General features: G+C 39.7%; 3 protein-coding genes across 9 annotated transcripts; 1 reads left to right on the top strand and 2 right to left on the bottom strand.

The window, feature by feature from the left end:
• Positions 1-4,788: 4,788 nt before the first annotated feature.
• On the top strand, positions 4,789-9,227 carry LOC146251873 (tyrosine-protein kinase STYK1). Of its 6 annotated transcripts, none has more exons than XM_084679918.1 (9): positions 4,789-5,910; positions 6,199-6,326; positions 6,503-6,658; positions 6,815-7,015; positions 7,155-7,336; positions 7,425-7,508; positions 7,610-7,827; positions 7,958-8,185; positions 8,279-9,227. In XM_084679918.1, the coding sequence occupies exons 2-9, from the start codon at positions 6,278-6,280 to the stop codon at positions 8,448-8,450; spliced, it is 1,290 nt and encodes a 429-aa protein (XP_084536044.1). In that variant the 5' UTR covers positions 4,789-5,910; positions 6,199-6,277; the 3' UTR covers positions 8,451-9,227. The 6 variants fall into 6 exon arrangements, with proteins under 6 accessions (XP_084536044.1, XP_084536046.1, XP_084536043.1 ...); XM_084679920.1 differs by having other exon boundaries at positions 4,789-6,326; positions 7,958-7,998; positions 8,089-8,185; XM_084679919.1 differs by having other exon boundaries at positions 4,814-4,831; positions 6,250-6,326.
• tmem269 (transmembrane protein 269) lies at positions 9,169-19,700 on the bottom strand. 2 transcript variants are annotated; one of them, XM_084679924.1, is made up of 8 exons: positions 19,458-19,633; positions 18,813-18,869; positions 17,477-17,541; positions 15,927-16,074; positions 15,454-15,551; positions 11,810-11,953; positions 11,431-11,631; positions 9,169-11,274 (listed from the first exon to the last, which is right to left on the bottom strand). In XM_084679924.1, the coding sequence occupies exons 4-8, from the start codon at positions 15,971-15,973 to the stop codon at positions 11,165-11,167; spliced, it is 600 nt and encodes a 199-aa protein (XP_084536050.1). In that variant the 5' UTR covers positions 15,974-16,074; positions 17,477-17,541; positions 18,813-18,869; positions 19,458-19,633; the 3' UTR covers positions 9,169-11,164. The 2 variants fall into 2 exon arrangements, with proteins under 2 accessions (XP_084536050.1, XP_084536049.1); XM_084679923.1 differs by lacking the exon at positions 17,477-17,541 and having other exon boundaries at positions 19,458-19,700.
• Positions 19,701-20,830: 1,130 nt separating this feature from the next.
• On the bottom strand, positions 20,831-23,720 carry muc5.7 (mucin5.7). The gene is given in 10 exon segments (XM_084681391.1): positions 20,831-20,957; positions 21,133-21,226; positions 21,418-21,495; positions 21,754-21,857; positions 22,032-22,215; positions 22,461-22,742; positions 22,954-23,017; positions 23,019-23,060; positions 23,240-23,436; positions 23,678-23,720. Coding segments are annotated over 10 exon segments (1,215 nt in total).
• Between the last annotated feature and the right edge of the window lie 973 nt (positions 23,721-24,693).

Here is a 24,693-nt window from a genome sequence, read left to right as displayed (position 1 = left end):
ATACCTTTAGGAAGCAGTTACGGTGGGAACACACATTCTTAAAACATCTATTTTTATTTTTGGTCACACATTCTGACGGCCGTCAGAAATGGTGACCTGTGTGGTAATGGCTCTATGACGACTCTAAATCAGAAACAACAGCTCAAGATTAGTGTGAAACGATGAGATAAGTACACCAAACCATCTTTGAAAGTTTTTATACCTTTGGGAAGCATTTACGGTGGGAACACACATTCTTAAAACATCTTTTTTTATTTTGGGTCACACATTCTGACGGCCGTCAGAAATGGTGACCTGTTTGGTAATGGCTCTATGACGACTCTAAATCAGAAAAAACAGCTCAAGATTAGTGTGAATCGATGAAATAACTACACCAAACCATCTTTGAAAGTTTTAATACCTTTGGCAAGCAGTTACAGAGGGAACACACATTCTTAAAATATCTTTTTTTATTTTATTTTGGGTCACACATTCTGATAGCCGTCAGAAATGGTGACCTGTGTGGTAATGGCTGTATGATGACTCTAAATCAGAAACAACAGCTCCAGATTAATGTGAATCGATTAAATAACTACCCCAATCGATCTTTCGAAATTGTAATTCTTTTAGGAAGCAGTTACGGTGGGAACACACATTCTTAAAACATCTTTTTTTATTTTATTTTGGGTCACACATTCTGACGGCCGTCAGAAATGGTGACCTGTGTGGTAATGGCTCTATGACGACTCTAAATCAGAAACAACAGCTCAAGATTAGTGTGAATCGATGAAATAACTACACCAAACCATCTTTGAAAGTTTTAATACCTTTGGCAAGCAGTTACAGAGGGAACACACATTCTTAAAACATTTTATTTTATTTTATTTTGGGTCACACATTCTGACAGCCGTCAGAAATGGTGACCTGTGTGGTAATGGCTGTATGATGACTCTAAATCAGAAACAACAGCTCCAGATTAATGTGAATCGATTAAATAACTACCCCAATAGATCTTTCGAAATTGTAATTCTTTTAGGAAGCAGTTACGGTGGGAACACACATTCTTAAAACATCTTTTTTTATTTTATTTTGGGTCACACATTCTGACGACCGTCAGAAATGGTGACCTGTGTGGTAATGGCTCTATGACGACTCTAAAGCAGAAACAACAACTCAAGATTAGTGTCAATCGATTAAGTACCCCAAACAATCTTTCGAAATTGTAATACCTTTAGGAAGCAGTTACGGTGGAAACACACGTTCTTAAAACATCTTTTTTTATTTTGGGTCACACATTCTGACGGCCGTCAGAAATGGTGACCTGTGTGGTAATGGCTCTATGACGACTCTAAAGCAGAAACAACAACTCAAGATTAGTGTCAATCGATTAAGTACCCCAAACAATCTTTCGAAATTGTAATACCTTTAGGAAGCAGTTACGGTGGAAACACACGTTCTTAAAACATCTTTTTTTTTTGTGGGTCACACATTCTGACGGCCGTCAGAAATGGTGACCTCGGTGGTAATGGCTCTATGCTGACTCTAAGTAAGAAAAAATGGCTCCAGATTAGTGTGAATCGATTAAATAACCACACCAAACGATCTTTCGAAATGTTAATACATTTAGGAAGCAGTTACGGTGGGAACACACATTCTTAAAACATCCTTTTTTTTTGGGGGGGGGGGGTCACACATTCTGACGGCCGTCAGAAATGGTGACCTGTGTGGTAATGGCTCTAAAATGACTCTAAATCAGAAACAACGGCTCAATATTAGTGTGAATCGATTAAATAACTACCCCAAACGATCTTTCGAAGTGTTAATACATTTAGGAAGCAGTTACGGTGGGAACACACATTCTTAAAACATCTTTTTTATTATTATTTTGGGTCACACATTCTGACGGCCGTCAGAAATGGTGACCTGTGTGGTAATGGCTCTATGACGACTCTAAATCAGAAACAACAGCTCAAGATTAGTGTGAAACGATGAGATAACTACACCAAACCGTCTTTGAAAGTTTTAATACCTTTGGGAAGCAGTTACAGAGGGAACACACATTCTTAAAACATCTATTTTTATTTTGGGTCACACATTCTGACGGCCGTCAGAAATGGTGACCTGTGTGGTAATGGCTATATGCTGACTCTAAGTAAGAAAAAATGGCACCAGATTATTGTGAATCGATTAAATAACTACCCCAAACGATCTTTCGAATTTTTAATACCTTTAGGAAGCAGTTACGGTGGGAACACACATTCTTAAAACATCTATTTTTATTTTTGGTCACACATTCTGACGGCCGTCAGAAATGGTGACCTGTGTGGTAATGGCTCTATGACGACTCTAAATCAGAAACAACAGCTCAAGATTAGTGTGAAACGATGAGATAAGTACACCAAACCATCTTTGAAAGTTTTTATACCTTTGGGAAGCATTTACGGTGGGAACACACATTCTTAAAACATCTTTTTTTATTTTGGGTCACACATTCTGACGGCCGTCAGAAATGGTGACCTGTTTGGTAATGGCTCTATGACGACTCTAAATCAGAAAAAACAGCTCAAGATTAGTGTGAATCGATGAAATAACTACACCAAACCATCTTTGAAAGTTTTAATACCTTTGGCAAGCAGTTACAGAGGGAACACACATTCTTAAAATATCTTTTTTTATTTTATTTTGGGTCACACATTCTGATAGCCGTCAGAAATGGTGACCTGTGTGGTAATGGCTGTATGATGACTCTAAATCAGAAACAACAGCTCCAGATTAATGTGAATCGATTAAATAACTACCCCAATCGATCTTTCGAAATTGTAATTCTTTTAGGAAGCAGTTACGGTGGGAACACACATTCTTAAAACATCTTTTTTTATTTTATTTTGGGTCACACATTCTGACGGCCGTCAGAAATGGTGACCTGTGTGGTAATGGCTCTATGACGACTCTAAATCAGAAACAACAGCTCAAGATTAGTGTGAATCGATGAAATAACTACACCAAACCATCTTTGAAAGTTTTAATACCTTTGGCAAGCAGTTACAGAGGGAACACACATTCTTAAAACATTTTATTTTATTTTATTTTGGGTCACACATTCTGACAGCCGTCAGAAATGGTGACCTGTGTGGTAATGGCTGTATGATGACTCTAAATCAGAAACAACAGCTCCAGATTAATGTGAATCGATTAAATAACTACCCCAATAGATCTTTCGAAATTGTAATTCTTTTAGGAAGCAGTTACGGTGGGAACACACATTCTTAAAACATCTTTTTTTATTTTATTTTGGGTCACACATTCTGACGACCGTCAGAAATGGTGACCTGTGTGGTAATGGCTCTATGACGACTCTAAAGCAGAAACAACAACTCAAGATTAGTGTCAATCGATTAAGTACCCCAAACAATCTTTCGAAATTGTAATACCTTTAGGAAGCAGTTACGGTGGAAACACACGTTCTTAAAACATCTTTTTTTATTTTGGGTCACACATTCTGACGGCCGTCAGAAATGGTGACCTGTGTGGTAATGGCTCTATGACGACTCTAAAGCAGAAACAACAACTCAAGATTAGTGTCAATCGATTAAGTACCCCAAACAATCTTTCGAAATTGTAATACCTTTAGGAAGCAGTTACGGTGGAAACACACGTTCTTAAAACATCTTTTTTTTTGTGGGTCACACATTCTGACGGCCGTCAGAAATGGTGACCTCGGTGGTAATGGCTCTATGCTGACTCTAAGTAAGAAAAAATGGCTCCAGATTAGTGTGAATCGATTAAATAACCACACCAAACGATCTTTCGAAATGTTAATACATTTAGGAAGCAGTTACGGTGGGAACACACATTCTTAAAACATCCTTTTTTTGGGGGGGGGGGGGGGGTCACACATTCTGACGGCCGTCAGAAATGGTGACCTGTGTGGTAATGGCTCTAAAATGACTCTAAATCAGAAACAACGGCTCAATATTAGTGTGAATCGATTAAATAACTACCCCAAACCATCTTTGAAAGTTTTAATACCTTTGGGAAGCAGTTACAGAGGGAACACACATTCTTAAAAAAAAGCGATTTCTTATAATTTAGTTTGAAACATAATTGAAATAATAAAGAGTGTGGAAGTAGGCCAGACTTTATTATAATAATCTGTTTTGTATTTGAGATTTTTTGACACAAATTTGAAAAAGTTATTAAGATTTGCGAGGATTAAACTATTTTCATAGATTAGTGGTTTTCTATTATTTTGTTTGAAACTTACTTGAAAAGTTAAAGGCTGTGGAAGTATAGCAGACATTGTTAGAATACTCTGGTGTCCGTTTGAGGTTTTATATTTATAAAAATACTATTAAGGTCATAATTTTTCAAGATTGTATGGGTAGTTTATACACGGTCCCCAATGCAACGCCGCAAACAAGCCTTTCCCGAATGTCGAATAGAAAACTAACTTCACCACGGTAAAAATGTCTGTACTTTGTGGTGAAGGACACTGGCGCATTGAAGTCTCGCTGACCAATTTGTCAAATACCTCCATGTGCTGTCAAAACATGTGGCTGTCCTGAGACAGAAATTTCACTGGCCTTGTTTTCCACTTTTATATCCCCCATGATAATGTAACGGGTTAAGATTTAGTTTACATTAAACAGACACCCCCTCCTATTTTTTTTATTCATAAAACTATTCTAATTTTCTATTATAGCGTGTTTGTACACGCCCTGCCGTTAGATGGCGCTGAAGCGCTCCGGTGAATCACGGGAGACCATAGCTTCCTCCGAGCCTGCTACGCAGTATTAAACTGGCGTGGGTCTGAGCAAGACGATAACTCTTGTGTGTCTACGTGTTTTCACAGGTATAATAAACCATATTCCAAATTAGTTTATGGCTATTAAAATATGAATATGATATCAATGTGATCTTCAATAGTGTGTTGGTAGCGTTGTGAGTTGTGTAGATATAAGTAATAGATTGTCTAACATTGTTGAGGATCGCCATTGACTGGCTAATAGTATGCTAGCTAACCCGTTCCAATACTGATGATAAACTACGTTTAACCTTAAGTACAGTACTGAAATGTTGGTAACATGCTGTATTGAAAATATGTTTAACGGATCAACAGTATTGAGTTATAATTAGCAGATGCTGTTCTGCACTGTTATGTTCTGCGTTTTTATGTATTTTGCTGCTGCAAGTTAACTTGCGCATGCGTGAGACTACGCATGTGAAATGAGCCTGTATAGCGCATAAAGGTTGTGTGGGTGAACAGACACTAGTGGTTGTTAAATCCCTGTTTCATGTGTGGAAATGCATTGATGTTAAATTCTTTTGGATGTTTATATGTTTTACTTTTGGATGATATGCGGGTATAGGTATCTACATGTAGATATAGAGATGCAAAGTATCATATATGTGACGTGTCAGTACTACACTATGCTATTATATATTCAAGTATATTTGATTGTTTGCATTTTCTCAAGATAATATGTATAATGTGATATATTGGTTCTATATTGCATTGCAAGATTATTATGTACGCAGTATTAAACTGGCGTGGGTCTGAGCAAGACGATAACTCTAGTGTGTCTCCGTGTTTTCACAGTTTAATCCAAGATACACAGTACTGTTCAGCCTGTGTGTCACTTGCTGCCGGTCCAGATATCCCCTAGGTCTGGAGCCGGTAACAATAACACGCGAGTCATATGCATGTACAATGTAGGCTAATGTCTCAAAATAATAAACAGTAAAAGACATTTGAAATGTTATGTAGCCTAACAAACTTCAAATGTCCCCCGTTGTTAATGATTAACTACTCTGTCAACTTGACAGCCTCCACACTCGCCCGTTCAGCCAGACATTTTTGCAAAGCAGTTGATTGCTCGATGTCACTGAAAGAAATATTGAAACTCTTTATTGACTTGTGACATCTGTCTGGTAAGGACACCCGTTTACCTTAACTTTTTTTCCGTGGTTGATAAGTAGGCTACCCTGAAGAGCATATAAGATGATTCAATAGATTAATTAGATAATCATTAACAGGTCAGCAGGTGTTTTTTCCAGGGTGACAACCTTTAATGCATTACGCATTGGAACTTCTACGAAGTTAGTTTAGCCTTCACATCAGATCAAATTTGAACTATAATTAAGGCTTATACTTGAATGTGAGACAAGGCCTAACTTTCCATGCTGTAAAAATGTTTCACCGTTCAATAAAATCTACAGATATCCAGTGGCATGATCCTCTGATAGCTTCCCTCTCCCTTTTTATGTGAGACATGCTGAGACGCAGCAGCTGTCTTCTATGGATGTGCAGATGGCTTCATGCAATAACACCTCAGATCCTCTCTGCTGTAAGTCTGTAAGTTTTAATATAGTCTTTGAGACAAAATAGTAACTAGGGCCTATATCCTGATTTCAAGAAATTATAGTCACAGTATGTAGCGTGTTCTTAGCCTGGTAAGCATGTGCCTGAATACATCAAAGTGAGTTGAATCTTTCTTCTCTTGACTCTGCATGTTTGTTCTAGATGCAGAGAGTTCAGGTCTGCTGGCTGTAATCGTCATACCAGCCCTGCTGTCTCTCAGCACTGTTGGAGTTGTTGTTCTGATCCTGATCAATCTCCTCCGGAAGACACCTTCACCAGGCAGTAGGCCGACTTCCAGCCCTGGCCATGATGTCAATAGTAAGAAATGTAACAATGTTGTCATCATTGTTTTAAATATCTCCAGGAAACACACTCGAGAGAGATGCCCCTGCTGTTGTTTTTTGATCAAATGAATTTATCTTTACATTAAACATTCTTTCCACATGCCAACTGATGGACTAGTGTGTTTTACAGATCAGGAATGTCTTTCTATAAACGGGACAATGGTGAGGCCTCCTCTGAGTTCTCAGGATGCAGTGTGTCTGTGGGAGATCCCTGGAGATAGTACTCTAGAGGGGCTGGAGTTCTGGCAGTCTGGCCGCTATGGACCCATCTGTCGAGCGTTCCTGAGGAGGGAAGCCATCTCCACCCCTGTGGTGGTGAAGACACTCAGAGGTGCATTACAGAACTCAATTTTTACTCACATACAGTTGCAGTTACAAGTTCCAGACTTTTCTCAGGTCTGGACACTCAAAGGCGTGACACAAATGAGGATATTTTTTTCTAAATCTATAATTCAAATCATGCTCTCTAGATGGTTCCAACCAGGGTGAAGCCAGACAGTTTGTGGAGTGGGTCCGGTTCCATGCCACAGTATGTAAGCATGACAACGTGGTCCGGATGCTGTTCTGCCAACGGCTTCGTCTGCCCATGTACATGGTCCTGGAGGCATGCAGTCCAGGAAACCTGCTGCACTTCCTCTGGGCGATTAGGAACGTAAGAGAGATACATGTACTGGATCAGATACAAAGATAGTGTCTGTTTTTTCTGTCTGATATGGAATTAACCATATCATGCTCTCCAGAGGGATTCTGAAGCGGGGGATAGCTTGCAACATTTCTCTGAGAAATCAGTGTTTCTGATCGCAAAACAAGTCGCAACTGGCCTGGTAGGTGATTACAATAGAGGCGTTTGGATTGATGATCTAATACATACAGTGGCAGAGTACAGTTAGGACAACCACATGTCTCACCCAATGTCATCTTCTAGGACTATCTGCTATCAGAGCATAGGCTGGTTCACGGTGATGTCGCTGCCAGAAACATTCTTATTGGCCCAGGGCTCTCTGCGAGGGTGTCTGGGTTGGGCTCGGCATTCAGCAGCCGTCAGAAGGACACCATGACAAAGCAGCAGGCAGAGAAGGTGCCTCTGAAGTGGCAAGCCCCTGAGAGGATTCTGAAGCTGCCCACCACCGACAGGAGTGACGTGTACGCTGGGATGTGAACTAGAAGCTAGAAATTGACTTAAAAAACATAAAGCTAATCAGACAAAGTATAAACCTCCTTTTTTGTCACATTTTGATCTGTCATTTTGTCATTTTTTTCTGCTTCTCTTCAGATGGTCCTTTGGAATTTTGCTGTATGAAATGATCACCTTGGGTACTGTATCGTCCCCAACTCATGTCAGTCACAACAGTCAGCATTTGCGTGACTATGACCAGAGCTGTGTTATTTCTCCTCCTCTGACAGGCTCTGCGCCCTTCGCTGAGCTGGAGCCTCTCGCCGTGCTCCCTCAGCTCCAGAAACACTACAGAATGAAAAGGCCAGAATCATGTGGAGTACCTCTGTAAGTACATGATAGACTTTACAACAATACAAAGCACATGCCCAAATGTGCAGTGTCCCAGTTCTATACACATCCTGTTAAAATGGATTTCAGGTATGACCTTATGAAGTACTGCTGGATGTGGAACTTCAAGGACCGCCCTGCATTCTCTGCCATCATAAAACTACTCGAGTCCTACACTTACCTGGCTGGGACCAAGGCCCTTCACTCAACAGAGGGCTTAGACATCTTTGAGTACAGGAAGAAGGCAGGCAATTTCTCATGAGTATCGAGCCCCTGGCAGCATGCAGTGTGATGATTTTTACAGTAGTAAACGGATACATGCTTGTAAACTGACTAAGTGTGACTGTCAGAAATATTAATCTATCAAGCATTGCACAGTCAGTCAATGAACAAGTTTAAGAAAGTTTATTGCTTGCGGCCGGCCCACAAGGAGACAAAAACATCACACGCCATTGTGCTACAAAGTTTGTCTGCTAGCATGTTGGGCTAGCTAGCTATTTAAGCAGAACCGCTCTTTACAGTCATTGGTTAAGACAAAGGCATGCAAATGTTCCATTGCTCTTCTTCATTGGCTCCTTGCAGACCTGGCGCGCGTGTGTGCGTGCGTGTTAGAGTGCGTGCGGGTTTACGACATCAACCCTGATTGAAACACAACAGGATCTCTTGATGTCGTAAAAGCTCCTTCACATAAGTGTCAACAAATGGTCTCCAGACCTTGCACCCCATCTTAGTCCTTGTCAAACAGCATCTCCTTAAAACAAACAAACCCCCAACATCTTCTAGTCTGAACAAATGCTCACCCTTCCCCCAGGGTGATAAGACAGCCTAGAATCTAGTTTGGGGGGCTCTGTTATCTGCTGACAAACTACTAAGCATCTGTGTTATTCAGTATAAAACATCACATTCTTAATTTCTCCGACAGTGACTAAATCAATTTAGTCAATGTAGTTCAAACAATGGAATCACACAATGGTACACAATTGTTTCACCTCTTTTTTAATGTCAAAACATTCAGAATAAAAAATACAGGTGGTCTTCAGACGTGTTTGATATTGGGTGTGTATAGTTCTGTTGCATTTCTAATACACCGACAATAGGCATGCATTACTGTGGCTATGATGGGGAATAGAAGAACCAGATGCAGAAACTCTGGAAAGCATTGCTTTAGTACAATATGCAAAACTGGCCTTTAGTCAGTGCCCAAACTTAACTGTTTTTTCTCATTACACTGGATGTGATGTCAACAAACCTTTATCTGGAAAGGTGAAGCCAGACACAGATACAGCCATACTGTTTGTCACCACAACTCACAGGTCCAGAGACATTCTTAGAAAAAGAAGAACACAAGTTCCTTGAAAGAATGTTTCATTAACTATCTAAATACCTAGAGGTGGAAGGGAGGTACCATCATTACTCTGAACATGCCCCTTCATGCTGAAGTGATGAAAGTTTGTTTAACCAAATTGGTCAAAAACAATCATTTCCTCAGACAAAGATGATGTTAAGGTTAGATGTCATGTACTGTTACACTTCTACCATTCAGATGTAAACTGCCCACACTGCATCACTTGAAACAAAATGGTCTTAGGATGTGAATATGACATACAAACATTTCTTAAGGAATGTGCAAAGTCTCTTAAAACAGAAGCAAAGTGCACACCGACAAAAATAAGATATCATGGACAGAAAATGCATCCAACCCCAGTCTCAATTGTTAGTCAAAATAAATGTTAGAAGAAGACCGTTAGATTCAAACCTGACCACGTTTTAGATGGAGTGGATGAGAATACTGAGAGACAGGTGTCCATGTCAGTTCCTCTGTGATCACTCACATTCATCTCTCAAACATCAATGCCCATGTTCTCATCCGCATGTTACCAACACACGTAGATACCAACCATAGTTCTGACTGATTTGAAAGCTCTTCCTTCTAAATAGGGATAGTGTTTCAATTAATGGTGCAATGCCAGATGCCAGTTACAATGCCATATTTAGGGGATACACAAACCTTTCAAATTTTGGAAAATACTCAAAAGTAGCTCAATCTAAAATCTTCCCACAAAATCATATCATATTTAGAATGACTGTGTAAGAGTTTTGTTTATATGGACTTTATATGAAAAACGTTGTCCAGTTATAAGATTCGGCTCACCATACCTTACAAATTCCAACATTGATATAAATGAGTCAAAAGAAATGCCAGCCAATTAAAGCATGAAAAAACAAAGGTTTCTGAAACCATGTGACTGTAGGTGCAGGAGAGCAGACGTGTCCTGTCCAGAACTGCCTTCATTTCAAAAACAAGGATCTGTTCTGTTCTACACAATGTATTTGTTCCCATATAAACATTGTGCTCTCTTGAGAAAGACCAGGTTTTGTGAGAGTGCCACTGATACACTGGAAAACTTGCCTATTTTTAGCTGTGGATACAGGTTTGAGTAGGTTTCTCAATGGCAATCTAATACTGGACACAAACCAATAAACCATAATCCAATCTCCAAAAAAATAAAACAAAACATTATGAAAAAAAAATATCAACCACAATCAGTAGACTGTTTAGGCACAGCCCGACTCCCAATGACAGTATTAGGTGTAGATTGGATGAAAATTAAAAACAGTACGCATTCATTACAAATACAGTTTTTGATGAACATTTACCAAATTTAAATTCGGTAGTAACCCATATAGCCCCAAAGAGTTCCTAAATCAACGTTTCATTAAGGTGAATAATGCTTACAAACATTAAAATAAAATGTATTAATGATCCTTCTCACTAACTAATCAATTCATACAGATTTTACTCATCACCTCAAAACAAACAAGGTGAAATACAGCAGTGGTCTGCTATTGGGGTGAGCTGAGCGCATTCGGTTTGGATCCTTCGTGGCAGTAGGCAGCCTGTCTGGAAGCTTTAGTTCACCCGGACGGGCCGTGAGGGAGCCTACTGTGAGTCTGGAATGTGTCCACACAATCCACCTACACCTTGTGGCTCCACAGAGATGTTGGAAACAAAATGTAGGACACTGACCACAGCAGGTAGTAGACACAGGCAGGGGGGAAGGAGGAGCAGAAAACCATGACAATCCCTACAAAGAAAGAAAACAAGATAAGAAAACCCTTTGAATCTTATATTCTTATGCATGGCTTTCAGAAACATTCATTTATAAAATGTAACTTCAAACATAGGAAACAATCTGGTTATAAACATATATTTCTAAACCACAGGTGCCAGTGCCAGTTACCTCCAGCATAGATGGCCTTCTTCCAGGCCTGGGATTCCAGCACCCTGTCATGAGGGTAGAAGTTCTGGCTGACCATGAAGATAATCATGGGAATTGCTGTTAGTCTGAGCACGGCCATGTTCCCTCCAGTCAGCAGGGAAAGGCAGGCCAACATGGCAGAGGAGTAGATACAGGGCAGGCCGCGGTACATGAAGGGAATCCCTGTACACCAACATGAACACACACACCCCACACACACAAACACACACACGTACACACACACACAACACACACACAGGGACGCTTAATAAGGGCTGTTAAATGAATCTCCAGCTAGGAAACCTTATTTTATGTATTTACAGCAAAAGCTATACGTAAATGCAGTATTCCCTGATCTTACCACTGCTGAAGAAGCAGATGCGGACAAACACAGACAAGACGTAGCACATAGACAGGATGTTGTCCATCAGGGCAGGGGTTCTCAGGAGCAATGAGGTGGCAATGCCAAACGTGGTGAAATCAGCAAAATCATCCAGTTTAGCACCTGAGCAAACAGGTAAAAACAGTGATTATACAGTATAGAAAAATGTGGGTCTGAATTACATTCAAATCAAGTTTTATATACTTATGACTAGGAATATCTGTGGTTGTCTTGAGCCAGAACGCAGGCAAAATGCCTTGAGTATTTTGCTCTTGATGCCATTTCCAATTGTTCAGGAATTTTTATAAAAGTACAAAAGCAAAACCTGAGATTGAACCCATATTCCATCTCATTCAGAATGTCCTGCAGATGAAAATAACGTTAGATGAGAATAACGTTAGATGAGAATAACGTCAGATGAGAATAACGTTAGATGAGAAAAACGTTAGATGAGAAAAACGTTAGATGAGAATAACGTTAGATGAGAATAACGTTAGAGGTCGAGTCTGATCTCCACACACTTAACTTTAGAAAAAAGCAGGATGCCAGGGGGTAAGCCAAACAATAAATGCACTGTTAATATTTGACATCTATTATTCCTAACCTTAACACTTATCCTCCATGAATTAGTCTTCTGTTTTTTTTTCTTGTTGAAACAGCCAAATATTTATCAACTGCATTTATGCTTCTCCTGCCTTGTTTAGCACATGCCTGTAGGCTTTAACGTTACAACAAATCAATGGATAAACAGTCAATTTGCAAGAGCTTCTCCTTTTGTTTTCTTACGCTCATATAAATTCATTTATGTTCCATGAATATACATGTATTATGAGTGTATAACTATATCATTTACATTTAGCAGACGCTCTTATCCAGAGTGACTTACAGTAAGTACAGGGACATTCCCCCGAGGCAAGTAAGGTAAAGTGCCTTGCCCAAGGACACAACGTCATTTGGCTCAGTCGGGAATTGAACTGGCGATCTTCTGACTACTAGCCCGATTCCCTAACCGCTCAGCCACCTGACTCCTCCTATATCATTGACATATTTTCATGCATAGAAAGAAGTCTATACAGCCTACACTTACATTCAAGTGAACCATTTGTATGATCTTTTTTATGTTTGTTTAGTATTCCTATGTTGGACAAAATTACACATTTTTGACCCAGTTTGCAGTTCAACAGTCATAAAAATTCTCTAGTATGATGACTTCAGGCCCAAGATTGTAGAGAAATGGCAAGTGCTCCACCCACATGTCCCAAACACATCCCTCTCAGAACGTGCTTGTCGCCTGGTCACTGATTCATTTCTGAAGTCCAGAAAGAAACAACTCTATGTATGCAAATTTACTTCCACTTGTTTCCAAACACTTTTCCCTTACAGGTGAGATCTTATCCATGGACTGTGGAATAAACAATTTGAATACTGCTGTAAGGTTTTAGCATGTGAAACTGCATATCTAGTGGGCCATGGGGTAGCTATCCTTTACCTGAACTGCATTCCCAATACGAATGAATTCTAGTTGAATTGCATTCTACCTGGACACTCTGAGGAAGAACACCGAGAGAATAGTGGCACAGAGACGTGCTGGTCCTTTCAACATATTCTGGGGTGTGGCGAGGCCTTTTCCGCTATATACTTGCAGCCAGCCATAGTCTCAACCAAGATTTTCAGGATTAATCTTCAGGGTACTGTTGTACAAACTGGTGACCTTTGGTCAGACTGATTTAGGCAAATTCATCCAATGTCATGCTCCAATTTTTGGGGGGCGTAATTTAATGTATTTAATGGTATTTCACAGCTGTCATGAGTGTTACATGATAGTGGTGTTAAAGAAGCTTCCCAGTCACATATGATGTTGTGTTTGTGGGTGGGTATGTGTGAGCTTACACCTAAATGGGATGTCTGCAGTAAAACATTTCTGTGTCAGCTTAACAGGTTGACAGTTTCCCCTGTAAACAACATTCCAAATAGCTGTGTTCTCTTTATCTCCCTAGAAAAGGGAGCATGTTTTCAGCCAGTCATGAGCATGAGGCCATTCTGACCACAGCTCAAATGAACAAGATGGAATTCCACCGCTCAGGGTCAACAATTTTAGAAATGTCAGATATGCTGGGACCCCAGAGCATCAGGATAAAACAGACAATTGGAGCCTGATCCCTGGAATTAGAATGCTTAATCAGAAAGTGTTCACAATTGACAAAAACGAGGGGGTACAACACCCTCCACCTGCAAAGTCATGCAGAAAAACCCTGTCGGAGCACAAAGCCCTGAAGCATCCGGGTGACAAGGCATTGTGGGGGAACCTAAAAGCTATTTCAGGCAGCTGAGCTTGATGGACTTTCTGCACGTACAGATAGTGCCACCTGTGCCTTTCTTCTGTCGAGGATGTCTTTTTGAAAACATGCTTTGGTGGCACACATTTTCCGTATCTGCTTCATGCACTCATTCTGTGTTGTACAGTATATAGAGTTCTGTGTTGTATACTGTACCACACCTTCTGTGTTGTATACTATATACTGTAGGTATACATTTTCCACATGATCACAAACCTGGTCCATGCAAGGCCCTCAGAGGAAGCACTTTTTACATTATTCTTTATATCGTACAAGTTTGTATATAGTATATACTGTATGTATATACATATATGTATATACTATACATACATATGTATAGTGAAGAGGTCTGTCATTAACCACAGAACAAGTAACAAATGAGAATAAAGTAAATAATTATTACTATATTACTTGTATACTGTTTTGAATGTTCTGAATATAATAAACAATGTTGGATCTACACCCTGTTATATTAATTCATTTAGGAGAGAAATGTGCCCATCTGTGAATTATGTTGCTTGTCATTGATGAACATTGATGTCATTATGCTGTCTGCTAAAGCTTGCTTATGGCTGCATAGCCATAAGTTAGTTCTTTGTAACATTTGACTAGGACATTTCTGTGACACTAGTGTAGGAAAAAGGTCAAAATGTTACCAAAGTGTATAATACCATGCAACTTTAAACAAGGAAAATAGGAGGAAGGTCAAAGCCATTTTCTAGGAGCTAGCACCTTAAATGCGTTGTCTTCTCCTTGTGCTAGCGAAGGTTATGTTGATTATCCCCCCCTTATGTTTCTAGTGAGAGAAGCACCTCCCATATTGTGATGCTATTTAACTGCCCTTCAGTCCTGTATTGTTTGTCCAGTCTTTAGAGAAGCTCAGTTTGAGTGTATCAGACACCTGCACCTTACAGATCTGTAATAAATACTTTGATTTTGTCTTGAACTTTTATTTGGCAACCGAGTTCATTGGTACTTCCACAGCAATATGGTACATAAGGGACTTCTTCAATATATATATATATATATATATATATATATATATATATATATATATATATATATATATATATATATATATATATATATATATATATATATACACATACATACATACATACATACATACATAATAAAATGCATATATACATATATACACACACAAAAATGCATATATAAGTATATACACACACACACACAGTCCATCTGACCACTCCACAGCTGGAGTTAGTATTGAGCAGTTTGCAGTACTATCATTAGTTTGTCTGGGGGCTCTGACACACTCACCCAGGGCAGAACATGCATCTAGTCGCCTGGCAACGGCTCCGTCTGCCAAATCCAGCAGGTAGCCAATCAGAACCAGCCAACATGCAGCGTAATGGTGGCTGGAAAAAACAAAGGCAATGTTTGTGCTTGTGGCAAATCATTTACTGTCAGCATTCAGAGAAAAAAAAACGTTTTCATAACAAATTCCTACATGGTCTACTGAATTTGAACTGTGATATACTAAGGACACGATTTGATGGCTGAGGAGTGGGGTTCAAAAGTTAAAATCGAGCATTATCCCTTTTTTCCTCGACCTAATCGATCTTTTTGGTAGAATGTCTGTGTACTGTATGTCAACTTGCAATATACCGCAAAAATGTATTGGCTTGAATGAATGCAACAAATCAGCCATCTGCAGGACACACAACTACAACTATGCAAAAATGGGATTTGCAACTACTTGCGCCTACATGCATGTGATTGAGTTCACTCACCCATTCAAACTGCAAAGGATAGAGCTCATGCCCATAAGCATGTTCATCACCGAAAGAGCATTGGCTGCATTTTTACGAGCAAACTCCTTGATCTTGATCCCTCTGGCCCGCTCAGTCAGGAAGAGCTTGTTGACACGCTGGGAAAAACCTGAGACCAGACGACGGGAGCTATTAGGTAGTGGTCTATGGTGGTCTTCTAACCTGCTGGTCTGAGGTGGTTTGCAGAAACACTAGGCCTAGGATCTGAGGGCCGAACTGGAGCTGGTCATCTGCAGCTTCACTGACTTCTTCAGCTGACTGTGCCGGAGTTACCATTGCTATGTATGTGTCTTCTCAAGATGCTTAAGTGATATGAACAGCAAAGCAAGTGAAAGACAGACAAAATGAAATAGAAGCCCTACTTTTTACAGTAACTGCTGCATTCAGTGTATATATAAGAGTAAAATGCTAAGCAACCAAATTGGTTCATTTAGCTGATAAAAAGTAGCAACACTTACCAACCAGTGTACTTGTGGACCCACCTTACGAAAAAGCTTATGATCCAAGTATCCGATTAAAACTGGGCAATTTAATATACATTTGTTACTATAAGTCATGAGTAATGGATAACGGTCGACCCTGGCATGATTCAATTCAGTTATCATGACCTTTGAAATGGACCAAACAGTAACGGATACAGATGTGTATTTATACAGTTCTATGGATGCTGTATATTTGGACATATATATCTAAATGGTGTGCTTTAAATCAATGTGTATTGATCAAATGTGCATTCATCAAGGGTCAACCATAGGCAACAAATTAATTATCTACAGGAAAAACTTAACTTTCAACATTGAATATGGGTATTGTTTGTCTAACACAAGCAGACAGTGTCATGCCGTAAACTACTAGGCTGTTGAACCATCTGGCCTTTGGGCTGACTTAACCCATTGGCCTGTAATAGAAATGAGGGACGTGACAGCAACCATCATGTCTTGTTGTTGAAAATAATAAATGAGACTTACTCTACCATCCTCCTTTACAACACAGATACTCAATTTCTGAACTATAACCAATATTTTTCAGAACTGTCTTGGCATGCTTGTTCAGTGTGAATTGTTAAGTGATGTTTCATGCAACTACATCCTAATTACATTCCTGTAATAAAAGAGTAACTAATATCCGTAAGAGAATAACAATTCGACATATCATATTGATTGAGATAGAGTTTGGATATCTGTGCCATAGAACCAAGGCCTCATAGCTTCATAGGGCATCTTACTCAGCAAGATTGAGTGTCTCATCAAAGCCCCTGCAAACCGTAAACCTGTAAGGGCTTCCAAAGATGAGAAATAAAGTCTTGTTTGTGTTTTGTGTCTCCTCTAGTAAGTGTAAAATGTATAAGTATAAAATACAATTAAAGTAACCAACAGTGTCACAGTGTCTCAGAAAACAACAGACACATACATCAAAGATAACATTTAAATCTGTTCTCCAATTCTACAATAGTAACCCCTTTTTAACTCACTAACACCTATGTGTGAAAAGGGTTAAAGTCATGTTCCTACTATTCTGTTTTGCACACTGAACTTCCTGTGAATCCAAAGCCAGGCGAGTTCAAGAGACTCTTCATCTGAAAGAAAACAGTGTATGAGACACAGCACAAAGCCAACAATAACTTATTGATATACTTTACTAGATAGCATGCTGTTAATTCTTGATTTACATTTTACATAAACTATGACCTGGACTTTGACAAGCTAACCTAAACAATCTCTTAAAAAAAACATGCGATTATCTCATTCTGTTCTCAACCTTGACTGTGTTTAGAAACACAGAGCCACTGCCTTACTGTCTAACCTCTATTGTCACATTACAAATGGTGGACACAAATTGATATTTTGGAGGCAGAATTTACCCAGATGTCAGCTGAATGGAATATTTCAATGATTTGGGGAAAGTGCACTGTTCCCATGATAAATCATTTTGCTAAATAACCAAGCGCAAAGAAATCTCATGTCGTAGCTTTCAATGATGCGGACTGTGGGAGACAAGAGCCTCAGCAAGACCAAGACGGAGCTGTCTGTAGTTTGCGATCAAAACATTTTAAAATACTAAGATTAAATCATTGACTTTCAAAGATTTATATTAAACACTAACAGTGGTGTGGCAGAAATAATCCTAAACAATCTATTGCTCCAGGCAATCCTGTCTTACTACACAACAAAGACAGGTGAGGGAGGAATCCTGACTCCTCATGATCCCATCTCTAAGCCTGTCTCATTCTCTAGACTACTGCGCACTGAGAGTGATGCATGATTGGAACCCTGCTTGTGTAACACTATTACATTGTAACAGTCTTGAAGATAAAAAAAAAAAAAACATTTCACAACTGCAAAGTTATGGGTAGTGGACTTTGGACCGTTACTATCAGAGCAGACTGAATGCAGGACTGTGTTCAGTTTCTGACTTCATTCTTTTTGGGGGTGGAATTGGGAGCAGGAAGTGGTGTGAAAGTTACTATGATGACAACATTTGAAGAAACATCAGAATAAAACATCTATTACACATGATGGCTGATAACCAGTTATATATTTTGGGGGGGATTAGTGATTGAATATATGTATGTGTGTTTTACAACAAGGTTGTCTATTAGTAACTTATGATGCTAGTGACTCAGAGCTGTCCTCAACACATGTTTCCCATTCCCTACTTCATAACTGCTACTTAAATAAATCCTAATGGTTGGCTTTGTCTGAAACTTCTGGATTGTCCCCCACCCCTACCTCCTAAACTGTGATGCACAGCCCAGACAACACAAATAGAATATGACTCTGATAAGCCACCGTTGTGTGTGAGCTTTTCTCAGCATCAGATACAGGGACAGAAGTAAGCAGGACCTACCAGAAGAGGGAGTCAGCATTATCATGATTGTCTTGGGTCTATCCACAGCACCAAAACCTGAAACACAACCAATGATTGCTTTATTTTAGTTTCACTTAAATTAAACATTTATCGTTACAATCGATTTAACTGAATTTCAAAAATGTTTTGGAATTATCATAAATGCAGTATAGTATGTCCACCATACTGGGATTTTGAATATTATAATTTAAATGCTTTCACTCACTAGTTGTCATCACTAATAACCCACTTATAACCCATCAAAACATCCAATGTAAGATGAATCTGTGTTTATTATGTGAATGGCGAATTTACGGTTCATCAAATGCGCACTATCAATTCCTTCGGAGTCATACGCGACTACGCACTGGATGTCAGACTTTAACAGCCTAAATGAGACACCCACAACTTCCACATTGTCATATAGCATTGCCAATTGTTGGAGCAAATCCACAGACTAACATTGTGACGATGTAAGACCATTTTACATAAGAAAATAAAAAATATTTTAAGTGCGTCACATGTGGTTTTTTTCTCAAGTGGATGCAAAACAAATATCACAATAGGAATGATCACGTTAGCACGACAAATTGTGATTTTCCGTCTTATTATAGGCATAGTAAATATCAACCTTGAGTGACTTACCTTGAAGGAACTGTTAAGTGATGCTGAATTGTGTGAATGATTGAAAGTTCTAGATTGCAACTTTGCAACAAACAAAGTGTATATGCCACTCCTTCTTTTAATTTAACTTTTTAAAATTAATGTACAATGTACCAATTCGCTTTTGTTTTGGTTACTTGTCAGTCAATTGGTCAGTTGAATGCCAAAACGATTCACCGCTTCGCTTTTTAAAGCCTGGGATAGATCCGCTGACTGGAACATTCCACCGGAAATGACGCTCTGACGAATGTTCGAGGTAATCGCATTTTTTTTGAAGAGGATGTAAATTATGAGAGTTAAGTATAATAGTAAGTAAAATACACTCAAAACTGCTGCATAATTGCTGCAGATTGATATGAACGTAACATTTGCATTTAAATTATTCAAACCGACGAACTGCTCAGTTAGGGACCTGGGTGAAACTGTTAATAGTGTCAGATTGTTTTGACATTTGCATTCATTGTTCTATGCAAATGTTACATCTTCAACCAAATATGGGCATTGCAGACCATAGTTCCACCTCTTACATCGCAAAGCACCTCTATTCTGCAAAGGAGTGATTCAAACCCATCACTTTTACTACTGTAAAAATAAATATACTATGTCTCGGCAAACTGTCACTTGGGTGAAATTGTTGGTAGTGTTAGATGTATTATTATTATTCTGTAATGGTAGAGACAAATTACCAAATGTAAAGAGTCTTTAAGCTTGTTGAAGCAACCCTTTTTAAATAAACAACTTAATGTTTGTTTTCCAAACTGCAGTTGTCTAGGAAAACATTGCTGCAGCACATTGTATGCTTATGCTGAAGGCTAATATAATTAATACAGAGTTATTCATGATTCAGAGTTAATTTATAAAATAAATCTAAGAAAGCTAGCCAAGACCCAGCAAGGTCTTTGTTAACCTCTTTGTGAAGTTGAGATCCTTAGAAAAGAGCAGTTTTTCAGCCTGTATTCGGCTAAATAGGAAAATCACTAACATAAGTGTTGTATTTTAAATAGTGAAGGCTAGACCAACACAGTTATAACCAATCACTTGAAATAGATGATTTGTACATAAATCATTGAGGTCTAACTATCCTAGTCAACAGGACATACATGTAGGTAGGCAACACATTGCCATGGGCCTCGTCTACCAAAGGGGCCTTGTGAATTTCTGTTTCCTTTATTAATGAATTCAAACATACAAATCATACATTAAACACAGAAAGTTGAATGTATCGAACTGGACACAAAATCTAGTAAATGTTTTTCACTTCACAAATCTAGGGTCCAGGTACATTTAGATCCTTTATGTACAAACTAACCACAGGGAATTCTGAATAAATGTGTGCTTCGATGCATAAACAGGCCTTATGTTGACGTGTTGTTTACTGAACAGAAGTTAAGAGGACAGGTAAAGCGGACCTTGTAGTCTTGACAGCGTCTGCCTCCTGGCTGCTCCGCATTGACACAGGCAAACCCATAGGTAGCGTCATACCTGAAAGAAACAGATGATTAAGTATTCATTTAGCAGATATTTGACTCCAAACCATTATGTTATTTCTGACACTTATTTCTACACATATTTTGAGCTGTTTCTCTGTCTGGGGTGCCAGCATTTCTGGGGAGTAGAGATTGTCAGTGAACATGGAACTCAGCCATGTTGGACTTACACTTGTAGTACGTCCCCGCTCTGCAGGGCAGGGGCACCCGACACGGTCAGGACCTCGATGGCCAGGGGCTGCGGACACACCTCTTAAGGGTACACCGCTCAGATGGCTGAGCGGTTAGGGAATCCGGCTGTTATTCAGAAGGTTGCTGGTTTGATTCCTGGCTGAGCCAAATGACGTTGTGTCCTTGGCCAGGGCTCTTCACCCTACCTCGGGCGGAATGTCCCTGTACTTACTGTATGTCGCTCTGGATAAGACCGTCATGTAAATGTAATGTAAATGTGTACAACAACTGCAGCTGGAGAAGGGATTCGTAATCCCCCCTCCGAGACGGTTCGTCCAGGACAAGCCAGGTGGTTAGGCATCCTGTCACAAAAATGTGGCCATCCCCCATACACTAAATACATATGGTGTGGAGGAATTGTAGCCAATATTTCAGAGGGGCTTTGTGGTGATCTGGAGATGTTTAATGACAGAAACTACTTTTAAATGTTCCTTAGAAAATTGTTTTAGTCTTATGAATGCATGTTTTGCAATATGCTATGTCAGGCATAACTCGTATGTAAGACTACAGCATACAAACCCATTTCTCCATGTGTGCATGTTTGTGAGATGCTACAGCACCTTGGCAAAACTCTGAGGGACAGGTCAGCGTCACACGATGGTCCTGGCACTGTCCAGTTCTCTGAGCAGAGTTGATTCAGACAAACCCAAATTCCACATTATAGCTAAGGGACATCAAAATAGACACATTTCTTTAAGAAAGGACCGTATGCCCCTCTGTTATTACCCAATTGAACTAATACATATTGCACTGCCAGATATGAAGTATATCTCTGTGTGATTACACTAGGTAACAGTCTGGGGCTGATTACTATCTAGTGTACACACCTTTACTGTACTTACAAGAGGAAGGTTCGCCAGTGTGCTTAGCAGAGATGCCATAGGTGGCCTGGGCCTAAAGACTGACGGGATTCTGACACACCTGTCCAGGGAAGGTCTTCAGCAGCTGGGGAATGGACTCCACATCGCCCTCTTTAGATGGGCCATCAGCGCTCAGCCACCTGGTCTTTCATTCCTGAGATACTGGTGAAACTATAAAGTAACCTGACCTTAGGGACAGTTGCTATCATCAACACCAGTGTATATTTATAGAAAACAACTTTGTTTTCAAAACAGTATCTTTAAGTCTTCAGAAGTGGGGCCATACAGTAATTGGGATTTTGATGTTGTCACAGATGTGAAAGTGTTAAAGCAGGTCTAAGTCAAGTATGTGTTTGCTATGCACATGAGGTCTGTTCAGGATGTTGAGGACACAGAAGTGGACACACCTTGGCAGAACTCTGTCAGGCATGTAAAACTAACAATATAGTCCTGGCAGTGTCTGTTTCCCTGGTCTGCATTTACATCGGCAAACCCATAGGTGGCATCCTAACTGCGGCAGAGTTAGCGGTCTGAAGTGCCGGAGGCTGGGTCTCCATACACTGTCTGGGCGTCAATGGCTATTGGACAATGACATATATCCCTGGGGTACATTCTGAGGAGCACACTCAGCCCCTCATAGTCTCCATTACCTGTGGGGTCATCGTGGTCAAACCAGCGCGTTCTACACTCTGTCCAAAACAAGACAGTCTGCCTGACATCATACACAATATATTATGTAATACCTCCCCTTGTGGCATTCTAATTCAATGGCAAAACCATTTAGCAAATTCTTATTACAACATGCAGGAAAATGGAAGTATCACTGTGAATGTCAATGACAGCCAGAACCCTCTGGTCCAGCAGTTCTCATGCATCTGGGTCATGTTTTTGGCTCCTTACCCGTACAGAACGATCCTGAGAAGGTGAACATGACTTTGTAATCCTCACATGACCACCGATTATATCTGTTCTGAGTTTAAACACGCAAAACCCTCTGAGGCACTGTACTTGCAATGGACCAACTCATAATGTTTCAAAGGTTGTTTTACACATGATTCGCCTGGCTAAGGCTGCTACATTTTTTGTGTGACTTTTGAGATAATATTACACAGACCCACATCAAGATTTGTATTTCAAGTTCACATTACTCTTTCTGTATGCTAATATTAAGTGAGAGTGTGATTGCTGTATAATATTGTCAGCTGTTACCTGTGGAAGAAGGTATTAAGGTGTATAGTAACTTACTGCCAGACACGGTTTGGGCCTCCATGTCAATGGGGCTGGCACACACTCCCTCCCAGTGCCTCCTTTTCAGGTCTGTGAACAGCTCAGAGTCCCCCTGGCTGGTCACGTTTCCGTCATCAAACCAGGCTGTCCTGCAGACTGACCAGGAGGAAGTAACAGGACAGCCCTGAGAGGAGCTGACAGCTAAGTCTTATGGAACCCTCTATCTTGAATGGCACATTCAATTATATTTACATAATAAGAGAGGACACTCACTCTCCAGTGCTGCAGTGAAGGTAAACACATCTTAAGGATGACATTTCAAAATGCATGAATGTTATTCATATATTTTTGGAAACTAATGTCTTTAAAAAATATATAGAATCTTAGTGGCCTTTACCTGCAGTTAGAACGGTGCTAATTGCAAAGATCTGAGTTAACATGATGATAAATGGTAATTTTGCAGCAAGAGAAAACTGCTATTAGGAAGGCACAGAGGTTATGTCATTAGGTTGAAAAGTCACAACAACAACAAAAATGGCAGATCATGAACGATAAGAATAAAACATCTGTCTATTACCATCTATCACGGCCTAAGTTCAACCATGACCCCTCAATGTGGTCTTCTCAGGAAGTTCAGGTTTCTTCACACTAATCCACACTCTTTTTCTCTCTCTGCACACCCTGAGTTGACATTTGACTGTTCTCCTTAAGAGTCCCGTCCAACAAAGGATTTGTTAGAACTAGATTGAAATAACAATGCTCTGCATTGTTTTGTCTCTGTTAGGATAGAAATCAGGTCATCTCTGCCCCATGCAAAATAGCTGACTTCTAGAAGATCAGTAGGATGAGTGGGTCTCATCCATTAGATGGGTTGGTGTGGTCATTTAAATTTCCTGTTTTTTGAGGATTTCACAAGCCATCTTACCACAATTATTTGTAATTACAATGTAGGGGGACAGTATTATTATATTCAGTAAAATCCTCTGATGTCCACCGATAGAAAAACAATAAGACTAGAGCGCTTGTATCCCATTTGGTGTCAAAATATCAACATAGTGAAATTATAATTAAAAGTATAAACACGTCTTTAAGGAGAACAGTCAAATGTCAACTCAGGGTGTGCAGAGAGAGAAAAAGGGTGTGGATTAGTGTGAAGAAACCTGATCTTCCTGAGAAGACCACATTGAGAGGGGTTAGGAACAGGATGGGAGGAGGATGGAATGAGACACACTCACACATAGGTACAGGTAATAGAAGGCATCTTCTACTTTGATGTTGTGATCTGAATGTACTATTGTAAAGGAACATCAGGCTGGTGTATTGGTTAAATTCACTCCTCAGTGGAAATGCTGGCACCCATGCCAAAGAAGAGCACGTTTTTTGGTGGTATAACCAGTTCACACATTTTTACAG

The sequence above is a fragment of the Hypomesus nipponensis genome, chromosome 18 (assembly GCF_054491055.1).
Source record: "Hypomesus nipponensis isolate SF chromosome 18, ASM5449105v1, whole genome shotgun sequence".
NCBI classification, from domain to species: Eukaryota; Metazoa; Chordata; class Actinopteri; order Osmeriformes; family Osmeridae; genus Hypomesus; species Hypomesus nipponensis.
Note: the sequence above shows the minus strand (reverse complement) of the source record. Positions and strands in the feature narration are given on the sequence as shown.

Bases quoted from the DNA above. Each gene is read 5' to 3' on its own strand.
- LOC146251873 (XM_084679918.1), top strand. From the start codon at position 6,278: ATGGATGTGCAGATGGCTTCATGCAATAACACCTCAGATCCTCTCTGC. The intron at 6,327-6,502 runs GTAAGTCTGTAA...TGTTTGTTCTAG, and splicing joins CACCTCAGATCCTCTCTGCT to ATGCAGAGAGTTCAGGTCTG. The intron at 8,186-8,278 runs GTAAGTACATGA...AATGGATTTCAG, and splicing joins GAATCATGTGGAGTACCTCT to GTATGACCTTATGAAGTACT.
- tmem269 (XM_084679923.1), bottom strand. From the start codon at position 18,837: ATGATAATGCTGACTCCCTCTTCTG. The intron at 16,075-18,812 runs GTAGGTCCTGCT...GTCTGGTCTCAG, and splicing joins AATGCTGACTCCCTCTTCTG to GTTTTTCCCAGCGTGTCAAC. The intron at 11,275-11,430 runs GTAACTGGCACT...CTTTCTTTGTAG, and splicing joins GAAGGCCATCTATGCTGGAG to GGATTGTCATGGTTTTCTGC.